This window comes from Gobio gobio, assembly GCF_949357685.1.
Source record: "Gobio gobio genome assembly, chromosome: 3".
NCBI lineage: Eukaryota > Metazoa > Chordata > Actinopteri > Cypriniformes > Gobionidae > Gobio > Gobio gobio.
Window position 1 is genome coordinate 498,571 of NC_137099.1, and position 12,500 is coordinate 511,070.

The 12,500-nt window shown below is 43.6% G+C and overlaps 1 protein-coding gene across 1 annotated transcript in view; it reads right to left on the minus strand.

The window, feature by feature from the left end:
- Positions 1 to 4,132: 4,132 nt before the first annotated feature.
- gpa33a (glycoprotein A33 (transmembrane), paralog a) overlaps positions 4,133 to 12,500 on the minus strand; it is an 11,756-nt gene continuing 3,388 nt past the window's right edge. The window contains exons 2-7 of the mRNA XM_079811866.1: positions 11,830 to 11,996; positions 11,534 to 11,747; positions 8,764 to 8,928; positions 8,564 to 8,680; positions 8,359 to 8,488; positions 4,133 to 6,178 (exon numbers count right to left, since the gene is read on the minus strand). Coding sequence (XP_079667992.1) covers positions 5,746 to 6,178; positions 8,359 to 8,488; positions 8,564 to 8,680; positions 8,764 to 8,928; positions 11,534 to 11,747; positions 11,830 to 11,996 — 1,226 coding nt within the window. The 3' untranslated portion in view covers positions 4,133 to 5,745. The remainder of the gene's footprint in view (positions 6,179 to 8,358; positions 8,489 to 8,563; positions 8,681 to 8,763; positions 8,929 to 11,533; positions 11,748 to 11,829; positions 11,997 to 12,500) is intronic.

The following is a 12,500-nucleotide window of genomic DNA, read 5'->3' on the forward strand; positions in this document are numbered from 1 at the left end:
CGTTATGAATCAGTGAGTCGAATCAGCGGTTCAGAGCGTTATGAGTCAGTGAGTCGAATCAGCGGTTCAGAGCGTTATGAGTCAGTGAGTCGATTCATGATTCGGATCGCGTGTCAAACTGACTTTGGCGATCCAAACCGCTGAATATATTTACACTAAAATATCTTCATTTGTGTCTGAAGATGAACGGAGGTCTGACGGGTGTCCAACCACATGAGGCTCAGTCATTAATGACACAATTTACATTTTTGGGTGAACTAACCCTTTAAGAGTTTGCACTTTGTGCATTGGAAGCACTCAATGTCTGTTTTGTAAAGTTACCTCTGTAAAACAGGAAGTTATTTATTAATTTTTTCAGAAATTGTCGCATATTCCTTTTGTAAAGCTAACATTGTATAACCAATATAAACATTTTCGTGAATCCGAAAAATTACGTCAGGGCTTTACGAACGATTTACACATTTGTGTGTAAATCGTTCGTAAAGCCCTGACGTAATTTTTCATGAATGAGTCCCATTATTGCCGTGTTATTTTGTTTAATGTACAGTATCTGTACAGCAGTGTTGGGGAAATTTACTTTGAAAAGTAATGCATTACAATATTGCGTTACTGCCTAAAAAAGTAACTAATTGAGTTACTTAGTTACTTTTTAAGAAAAGTAATGCATTACAATATTGCGTTACTCCCTTAAAAAGTAACTAATTGAGTTACTTAGTTACTTTTTAAGAAAAGTAATGAGTTACGTTACTTTTGCGTTACTTTTTCTCACCTGGGCTGGGCTTGTTTTTTTGTTTGTGTGTTTTTTTATAACAAAAAAGTTCTATTTTTGTGCAAATGTAAAGACCTCTTCATAACAAAATTTAAATAATAAGCCTCAGGCTGAGGTAAAAATGCAGATTCATGCATGAACAGTAGAGGGCGCAATGGAAGAATAGGACGCAGGAGAAAAAAAGTTTTACCAATAAAAACAAAAAAATCTAGTCATTTTTGCTCATGGCTTAACTGATTCATCAAAGGTCAGCAGCATGACATTTGTCAATTAAGTCAGATTAAATGCATAAAAATAGTTGTTTTATTTAACATTTAATTATTGGAGGTTTGCATAGTATTCTGATTTAGCATTTGACTGATTTTATTCATTTTGAGGAGGACAGAATCTTTACTGTGCAAGTGAGATAAATAAATGCTCACATTTAGTCTAGAACTACAATAACCATCATGTTCACACACACACACACACACACACACCTCTGCACTAACTCTCAACATGAGCTGTCAGTCAAACTAATGTGAAAAAGTAACTCAGATATTTTGTTGTAAATTTGAAAAGTAATGTGTTACTTAACTAGTTACTTGGAAAAGTAATCTGCAATTCAAAAAAGTAATCACCAAAAACAAACACAAAGTTCAGTGTAATATGTGTTATACCTGTTTATGTTTCTGGCTAATGTAACACTATGACTTTTTTGGTTCAAAATATTCTAAAATCAATTTGTGGCGTGTGAAGATGCAGCGACTCTGGTGGCCCAATCGATCTCCAATCTTGTTTTGGTGGGCGGCTGCAGCGGGTGTTGCTTTTATTTCACTTCATGAGCCAGATCTGCAAACTCACAAGAGCTGAACACATGTTTCCGGATTAAACACTGGGCCAGGGGAAATGTTGTGTGGCTTTAACACGTGAAAGAAGCATCTGGTAAACACATTTACACTACAGCGCTGGGCATTGACACACATTTCACACTTTGATCTGATATTGATTAACATCAGGTACAGTACAGAGTGAATTGTATATACTGTACAATGTTTGTGTGTGTGTGTGTGTGTGTGTGGGGGGGGGTTGATTGGTGGTGTAGACATATTTATTCTGAAGCAAAATTCTCAGTGTTATATCAGCTTTTACACGCTTAAATCTGCATATTTGCTTTACAAAGGCAATTTTTTTACCTTATTAAATGCATCATCTTTCATGTCAAATTCTCACATTTGATCAATAAATTCATTTATGATAATAAGACACTGTAAGGCTGTCACCAGTCTGGATTCTCAGCCTTCGTGTCTCGGAGCAGCACATTACATTATCATCTGTTACATTATCATGTGTTACATTATCATGTGTTACAGGTCTGAGTGTTACGGGTCTGAGTGTTACGGGTCTGAGTTTTACGGGTCTGAGTGTTACGGGTCTGAGTGTTACGGGTCTGAGTGTTACGGGTCTGAGTGTTACGGGTCTGAGTGTTACGGGTCTGAGTGTTACGGGTCTGAGTGTTACGGGTCTGAGTGTTACGGGTCTTAGTGTTACGGGTCTGAGTGTTACGGGTCTGAGTGTTACGGGTCTGAGTGTTACGGGTCTGAGTGTTACGGGTCTTAGTGTTACGGGTCTGAGTGTTACGGGTCTGAGTGTTACGGGTCTGAGTGTTACGGGTCTGAGTGTTACGGGTCTGAGTGTTAATGGTCTGAGTGTTACGGGTCTGAGTGTTACGGGTCTGAGTGTTACAGGTCTGAGTGTTACGGGTCTTAGTGTTACTGGTCTGAGTGTTACGGGTCTTAGTGTTACGGGTCTGAGTGTTACGGGTCTGAGTGTTACGGGTCTGAGTGTTACTGGTCTGAGTGTTACGGGTCTTAGTGTTAATGGTCTGAGTGTTACGGGTCTGAGTGTTACGGGTCTGAGTGTTACGGGTCTGAGTTTTACGGGTCTGAGTGTTACTGGTCTGAGTGTTACGGGTCTTAGTGTTACGGGTCTGAGTGTTACGGGTCTGAGTGTTACGGGTCTGAGTGTTACGGGTCTGAGTGTTAATGGTCTGAGTGTTACGGGTCTGAGTGTTACGGGTCTGAGTGTTACAGGTCTGAGTGTTACGGGTCTGAGTGTTACGGGTCTGAGTGTTACGGGTCTGAGTGTTACGGGTCTGAGTGTTACTGGTTTGAGTGTTACTGGTCTGAGTGTTACTGGTCTGAGTGTTACGGGTCTGAGTGTTACGGGTCTGAGTGTTACGGGTCTGAGTGTTACTGGTCTGAGTGTTACGGGTCTGAGTGTTACTGGTCTGAGTGTTACGGGTCTGAGTGTTACGGGTCTGAGTGTTACTGGTCTGAGTGTTACGGGTCTGAGTGTTACTGGTTTGAGTGTTACTGGTCTGAGTGTTACTGGTCTGAGTGTTACTGGTCTGAGTGTTACGGGTCTGAGTGTTACGGGTCTGAGTGTTACGGGTCTGAGTGTTACGGGTCTGAGTGTTACGGGTCTGAGTGTTACTGGTTTGAGTGTTACTGGTCTGAGTGTTACTGGTCTGAGTGTTACGGGTCTGAGTGTTACGGGTCTGAGTGTTACGGGTCTGAGTGTTACTGGTCTGAGTGTTACGGGTCTGAGTGTTACTGGTCTGAGTGTTACGGGTCTGAGTGTTACGGGTCTGAGTGTTACTGGTCTGAGTGTTACGGGTCTGAGTGTTACTGGTTTGAGTGTTACTGGTCTGAGTGTTACTGGTCTGAGTGTTACTGGTCTGAGTGTTACGGGTCTGAGTGTTACGGGTCTGAGTGTTACGGGTCTGAGTGTTACGGGTCTGAGGGTTACGGGTCTGAGGGTTACGGGTCTGAGTGTTACGGGTCTGAGTTTTACGGGTCTGAGTGTTACGGGTCTGAGTGTTACGGGTCTGAGTGTTACGGGTCTGAGTGTTACGGGTCTGAGTGTTACGGGTCTGAGTGTTACGGGTCTGAGTGTTACGGGTCTGAGTGTTACGGGTCTGAGTGTTACGGGTCTGAGTGTTACGGGTCTGAGTGTTACGGGTCTGAGGGTTACGGGTCTGAGGGTTACGGGTCTGAGTGTTACGGGTCTGAGTTTTACGGGTCTGAGTGTTACGGGTCTGAGTGTTACGGGTCTGAGTGTTACGGGTCTGAGTGTTACGGGTCTGAGTGTTACGGGTCTGAGTGTTACGGGTCTGAGTGTTACGGGTCTGAGTGTTACGGGTCTGAGTGTTACGGGTCTGAGTGTTACGGGTCTGAGTGTTACGGGTCTGGAGGAAATGATGAAGTTTTGGGTGAACTGTCCCTTTAAGGGCTCAGTGTTTAATAGCTGTCTCATAACTCTTGATGGGTTTAGTCTATTCAGAAACTGACTTTCCAATATACCATCACACTGAGAAATATTCACTGGAGTAAAAACAAGTCTTTAATAATATCATGTAACATCTTAGAAAATAAACAACATTGGAAACGATATCAGAACATACAGAATAATGTACAAATCAAAACTTTAAAAAATCATATCGTAAAAAATAATATGCATGATATTCTCTATGTTGATCAATACATTTATGTCATACACAGGTAAATATATTTCCAGTGACATGATCCAAATGTAATGTTTTAGAATAATTACATTAACTAACATCTTAAATTAAAATGGCCTGGTGCAAAACTCACAGACCGAACAACAGGTGATCGATGAGATCCACAGAGAGAAGCTGCTGGATGACAGATGACCAGCGGGTCAGATCCGCTTCCGTTTAATGTTAATGCATGAGGAACTTTAGAGAAACCAGTTATTCCACCAGCACAAGACATGCGCTTGAATGTTTTGCTTTGAAACAATACAAAAAAGGAAGCGATGGGCTGGAAAAGAGTCGCCACTATTGATTCCTATAATATGAATATTAAGAGGTTAAGAAGAAAGGAACACCCAGAGGAGAAAAACCCGTTAGAAATGAGACGAGGAGACATCAATACAGTAATGGGCTTTCAGAATACATGAAGAGCAGTCAATCCGACGATACAGCACACACACACACACACACACACACACACACACACACACACACACACACCATCAGACAATACAGCACACACACACTCACACTCACACACCATCAGACGATAAAGCACATCAGAACTCATCTATCATCATTCACACACACACACACACACACACACACACACACACACACACACACACACACACACACACACACACACACACACACACACACACACACACACACCATCAGACTCTACAGGACATCAGAGCTCATCCATCATCATTCACACACACACACACACACACACACACACACACACACACACACACACACACACACACACACACACACACACACACACACACCATCAGACTCTACAGGACATCAGAGCTCATCCATCATCATTCACACACACACAGATCACAGATCTGTTAAAGCCCTTCTATCAGATCTCATATTCAGATTATTAGGATTGTTGTCATGCTTTGGTAAATCATAATCACAACATAAAAAGTCAAAATGACGACAAAAAAAACTTTTCAATCTCATAATTAGTATGTCATATTTTTACTTTTTATCTAAATTTATGACTGTGTCAATTCTGAATTTTCATTTCATAAATATGACATAAATGTTCAACTTTTTATGTCATAATCATAACTATGTAATGTTTAAACTTTCTGGCCACTATTCCACTGATCTGAGCTCTTACGGCGCGTCTGAATCCACTAGTTTAATGACGGGATAAACGCGTCCGGCTCATGGTCCAGAAGGGCCGTCCCTCGTCTCTTAATGAGTCATGGGTGTGTTTTGGCCGAAACGAGCAATAAACCAATCAGAGCCTCATCTCCCTTTCCCTTTAAAAGCCAATTGTGCTGCACCATGAGAGGATTCATTATTGACATGAGCAGAGACAGAACGCTTCTCTCAAAACTCCTAATTATGATTTACCAAAGCATGATTATTGTGTATGAACGGGCTTCTGTAGGACTGAATGAGTGTGAGCTCAGATCCTCGGGTCTTTGGGTTTATTGGGTGGAAGGCTAGGAGGTTTGTCGCGGCTGTCGTAGCGCTCGGAGTAGCGGTCACTTTCGTAGTGGTCATCGTCACGACTTCGCCGGTCATCAACACGGCCTCGCCGGTCATCAACACGGCCTCGCCGGTCATCATAGCGGTCATCGTAGCGGTCATCGTAGCGGCCGTTGCGCTCGCGCCGGTCATCGTAGCGGTCATCTCGATCGTAGCGCTCCCGGCGGTCGCTGGGCTCGTCGCGTCTGTCGGTGTAGTCGCTGCGGCGGTCATAGCTCCTCTCGCTGCGGTCGTCTTGCGGATCGCGTCGGTCTACTGCGCTTTTCACACGCCGTTCTTCCTCGTAGATCACATGCTCGTCCTCTTTCCCCTCAGGGTCCTTGTCTGTAAACTCTCCTCCTTCAGGAGTCCTGCCAAACACAGAGGAATAAGGGTTAGCGGATCAGTGTTTCTCACAGATTACAAACTCATTTGTGGTGTTGAGGGGGGTCTTTGGGGTTGGTGATTGGCAAAAATATCGATTTCGATCTTGATTCAGTATCAATTAATATGTACACTCACCTAAAAGATTATTAGGAACACCATACTAATACTCTGGCCTTCAGAAATGCCTTAATTCTACGTGGCAGTGCAGTTGATGGAGATTTGTGGGCACGAAGCTCCCGTTCCACCACATCCCAAAGATGCTCTATTGGGTTGAGATCTGGAGACTGTGGGGCCATTTTAGTCCAGTGAACTCATTGTCATGTTCAAGAAACCAGTTTGAAATGATTGGAGCTTTGTGACGGTGCATTATCCTGCTGGAAGTAGCCATCAGAGGATGGGGACATGGTGCTCATAAAGGGATGGACATGGGCAGAAACAATGCTCAGGTAGGCCGTGGCATTTAAACCATGCCCAATTGGCACTAAGGGGCCTAAAGTGTGCCAAGAAAACATCCCCCACACCATTACACCACCACCACCAGCCTGCACAGTGGGAACAAGGCATGATGGGTCCATGTTCTCATTCTGTTTACGCCAAATTCTGACTCTACCATCTGAATGTCTCAACAGAAATCCAGACTCATCAGACCAGGCAACATTTTTCCAGTCTTCAACTGTCCAATTTTGGTGAGCTGGTGCAAATTGTCGCCTCTTTTTCCTCTTTGTAGTGGAGATGAGTGGTACCCGGTGGGGTCTTCTGCTGTTGTAGCCCATCCGCCTCAAGGTTGTGTGTGTTGTGGCTTCACAAATGCTTTGCTGCAGACCTCGGTTGTAACGAGTGGTTATTTCAGTCAAAGTTGCTCTTCTATCAGCTTGAATCAGTCGGCCCATGACCTCTGACCTCTAGCATCAACAAGGCATTTTCTCCCACAGGACTGCCGCATACTGGATGCTTTTCCCTTTTCACAATATTCTTTGTAAACCCTAGAAATGGTTGTGTGTGAAAATCCCAGTAACTGAGCAGATTGTGAAATACTCAGACCGGCCCGTCTGGCACCAACAACCATGCCACGCTCAAAATAGCTTAAATCCCCTTTCTTTCCCATTCCGACATTCAGTGTGGAGTTCAGGAGATTGTCTTGAGCAGGGCCACACCCCTAAATGCATTGAAGCAACTGCCATGTGATTGGTTGATTAGATAATTGCATTAATGAGAAATTGAACAGGTGTTCCTAATAATCCTTTAGGTGAGTGTATATAGCCTACTGTACATATAAGGAAAAATTAATTTGCCTTTTTAGCACTATTTTAAACTTTCCTTGTGTTAAATTATATTTGCTCACATTCATTAATATTCACTTGTGTGTGCTTATATAAGTATCATTAAAAATATTAGTATGTAAGTTATTAACGTTTTAAAATTTCACATATTAAAGAAATCTAGTGTTTGATCATGTCTAAATATGTATTCAAATGCAAAACCTAAAAATAAGTAAGCAGTTATGATCTGCAATACTTTTTTGAGCAACTAGACCAGATACATGTATATTTATTAAAGAGCCATGCAGGCACCTAGTGGGTAATGTCATTACAAATGAAAATGATTATTTTCACAGCCATAAAAATGACTCTAATTTTCCTCTTTGCATTGGAATTCTCTATTTTAACCTTATTTACTACACTATTTGTAATATAAAAAATAAAATAATTAATTAAATGGTCATTAATGGACCTTAATTATTGCACAAATAGTATTAAACTAAAATATGGAATATTTATTTAATTGAAAAATAGTTAAGGTGTATGGTCACATTTGACCATCAATGAGTATGAGTGTGACGAATTAGTAAGGACTACCTGAGTTGTTGATCAATGTTGATCTCCATCACTCTCCATTATAAAATTATACTGTAATTATGGTTGACATAATAATCAATGAATGCACACTATGCTGCACTGTTTACCAAAAAATTGTTGCAAATTCTCGCCGGGAGATGAGAGCATGTCGCAACTCTGTTTTTCAACGCCTCTGGCTTTAACTGTTATGCCACATTAGCACCAAAACGCTATTTATTGTTTGAATTTCGTATTAGAACTTTACAAAAATTGTATTCAAAGATTCATATCAAAAGCAGGTTTGGCGATTTGGCGTGAGATTTCCTCACCCCATGGCGTACTCCTCAGGCTTCTCCTTATTGCGACAGCAATAGCAGCAGAGGATGATGGCTCCAAAGACCACGACCAGGGCCACCACGGCCCCGACGATCCCGCCGATGGAGGCCATGCTCATGGACGCTGCAGGAAACAGACAGAAGGTCAGGACTGCAGGTCAGTTCACATCAGGTGTTTGTGAAAAGCTGATTCTCTTACGTGGCATGACGGCCAGGGTCAGATTACACGTCTCCGATCTGATTTCATTGGCGGACGTGCAGATGTAGAAACCAGACGTTTCTATGGTGATATTGTAGAGCGACAAAACTCCGCTTTCTGTGGAGAGACCGGCACACACACACACATCTGTGATGCAGGAACACAAGGTTTGAGCATATATCTGAGGCGGACACACGTACGGTCAGTGGCCTTGGGCGGGTTCGGCCGAGGGATGTTCATGGTGCTGTAGCTCTGCCACTTGTATGTCGGGGTCGGCGTTCCCTCATCCGAATGGCAGGTCAGTTTGATGTCCTGAAAGTATTCTTTCACCCCTTCGATCTTGCAGATGGGCGGCGTTGGAGCCACTGGAACACAACAGGAACACGGTCAAGACTTTATTCACACAGCATGTACGATTGTGATTGGTCAGTCGCCATTCCGAGGTCAGTTATTGGCCATCGTCAATAGCAAATAGTGAAGAGACTCATCTGGGCCCTTCTCTCGTATCACACCACAGATGAGCACTCTCATATTTACTAGGACTCTATTAATTAGGGCTGGATTTTAATCGATTCTCACTGAATAAACGATCCCAAGAATGGCTGTAGTGCCTCAGTTGAACTGATCATCTCTTGCTCTTTACTAGTTTCAGCAGCAGAGAAACATGAACGAACATCAGAAGGACTGTTGGAAGATAAATTAATAAAGTTGATGACCATCATATAGGCTACATCCAAACGAATTTAGATCAAAATCGAAATGAATCATAAGCTTGTTGTTCAAAATCATAACCTCTGTGCCCTGAGATACGGGAACGAGTACCGCGCCGCCGGACCCCTATGGGGAAATCTCCTTTTTCCTTGATTACTCAACTCTTTTTCAATCACGCAGTGAAACTGCACGACCATTGGTGAAGCCCGCCGTCTGGGGGCTGTAGGCAAACTAGGCAAGGAAGAGTGTGTTCTAGTGGACCAGACTCCCTAAGGAGAGGTCGTATTATACAGACAGGACTCGTGCCAGCAAAGCCGGAACATCCATGCTGTAAAATCTGGCAAAAGTGGGCGGTGAGGATCAGCCGGCCGCCGCACAGATATCATCAATGGTCATTGCCCAAGACGAGGCCATGCCTCTGTTGAATGAGCCTTCCAGCCTTCCGAAGGGGCAATCCAGACCCAACGAGGAGTAGGCTAGGGTAAATGCGTCTACTCTCCACCTGGACAATCTCTGCTTCGTGACCGGATGGAAAAAAACGGAAAAAGCGAAAAGCGGCTCTGTTTGCCTAAACGAGGCAGAGCGCTCAATGTAAGCTCTCAAGGCCCAGAGCAAATGTAGATCTCCTTCGTCCACTGAGGGAGGAAGCGTGGAGAGTAGGAGTAGAGAGAACTATGGGAACGATTTTGTAGTCGTTGGGCCCAAATTCGAGGCAGGAAGCACTTATAAAGAACACCTGTAAGTCTTCAACACGCTTAACCAATGTTAAAGCTAGCAAGAGGGATTTTAACGTAACATATGTCGGCCGAGAGTCTCAAATGGGGGTCCCTTGAGGGCCCTTGGGACTGTTGACAGGTTAGGTTAGGGGACGAGGCGGATGTAGCCGTCTAGAGCCGTCAACTGGAGTTGGGTGGTCTAGTGGGTTAAACCATGGAACTGATATGCAGAAGGTTGCTGGTTCGATCCCAGCGGTCTCCACCAGTGTGTCCTTGAGCAAGGCACTTTACTCCATGTTGCTCCAGGGGGATTGTCCCTGTAATAAGGGACAATCCCACTGTAAGACAATCCCACTGTACAGTGGACAATTGTCCACTGTAAGTCGCTTGATAAAAGCGTCTGCCAAATGCATAAATGTAAAATGTAAATGTAGATCCCCCTCAAGAAATGAACAATTAAGTAATTTTTGCCTACAGACTAGTCGGCTATTGGAGTGTGAAACGCCGCTATGGCCGCCACATACACCTTGAACGTGGAGTGCGAACCCTTGCCCAACAGCTCTTGAAGGAAGGACAATATCAGAGATATGTCACAAGTAGAAGGGTCCTCGTTCCACGCTTTACACCAGCTGGAGAAGACGAACCCTTTAGGGGGATAGAGATGTCTCGTAGACGGGGCTCTAGCCTCAGAAATAGTATTTCGCCCTCTCTCAGGGAGGGCCATCGATCTCAGGTTGGGAATGCCAAATCGTCCTGTTCGTTGCTTTTCGCCAGCGAGAAGTGTTATTCATAGGGATGTCCCGATCCGGTTTTTTTGCCCTCGAGTCCGAGTCATTTGAATTTGAGTGTCTACCGATACCGAGTCCCGAGCCGATACTTCTATGATACATAAAGAAAGACTAAAGAAGAGCGAAAAAACAGATCCAGGATGTTCCCTATTTTTTATTTAATTAACTTTATTTAACCGATAGCGTCTCTGCAACAAAGTGATATTGCTGTTTCTTGTGTGGAGTCAAAAGGGTCTAACTCTGTGCCACCGCATAACTATAGATATGTTAAAAAATAATGAGAATATATATACATATATATCTGAGTCCTGATCGGGAGGTTACGTCGAGTCTAAAACCACGTGATCGGATCTGGACATCCCTAGTTTATTCAGTCTCGAAATCAGTGAAGAGAGATGATCGCTGATGGAGAATTAATCTGAGATCCTAAGGCGAATCGCCCGCTTATATAGCCAGATGGCCCCGCCCATCATCGCCATTGGTCCAAACAGCTTTGCTGCACGACTCACTGTTCTCCCCATAGATGTCTAGCGATGGAATACGAGTGAAGTATCGACAGGGAACAGATTGAATCATGAAATGTGTGTCAATAATGCCAGTCTCAGAAGGCCTACGGTAATATTGTCGAATATTGTTCGTCTTGTTGCTAGAACCATTGATTTGTACATTGTATAATGGATTACTTCAAATCTCCAAATCATTCCGTGCTACATGTATTCTCCAAATATTCATAAGCATGTCTCTGAGTGTCTTACCCAGGACGGTGAGTTTGGCCGTGTCAGACACCGCATCCTCTTCGTTATTCAAGACCTCGACTGTGCACTCGTAGCTTCGAGTGTCTGCGCTCGTGACTTTCTGGAGCTGCAGGTCGGCTTTTCCGGCCGCGATATCATGAACCAGCGTCGCTCTGCCCCTATATTTCGACTGCACTTTAATGGCATTGGGACCGTTGTAAGTGATGACGGCGATCTGTGGACACACAATAGTACATGAACACACACCCGCATGAGCTGTAGTGTCAGTGATGCTGGAGGAAACGGATGATCATTACCGCCGGATCTCCAGGCACATCTGGATTCGCTTTCCATGTGACCTGGACTTGTGCTTCTGCGGCCTGGGGTGTAAATCTGCAGGGAATCAGCGCATTATCACCTCTGGCGATCTTATACTCCTTCACTGGGATATCGACAGTCAAGGCCGAAGAAGTCACCTGCAGTCCTGAGAAACACACACACACACACACACACACACACACACACACACACACACACACACACACACACACACACACACACACACACACACACACACACACACACACACACACACACACACACACACACACACAGTGAGTTTACATTTAAAACAAAGATCAGACTCACACCACCTCTGTCAAACGATTATATATAACTCACACACACACACACACACACACACACCACCATTCGCAAACTAGTCGCTTTTTGGCGAAATCCGCCATTTTAAATCAAAATATGTCATTTATGTCATCAAGTTGAAAACATCGTTAACATCACAATAATTACTGGAAATGGACTGGAGTACATTACACTGCTACTGGAATAAGGGCTCGACATTGATCTTTGTCCGGACAAGTATCTTAAAAGTTAATTAAATAATCAGAAAGTGAGAATGATTCTGATTTTATTACAACCCCAAATCAGAAAAAGTTGGGACAATATGGAAAGCGCCAATAAATAAAAA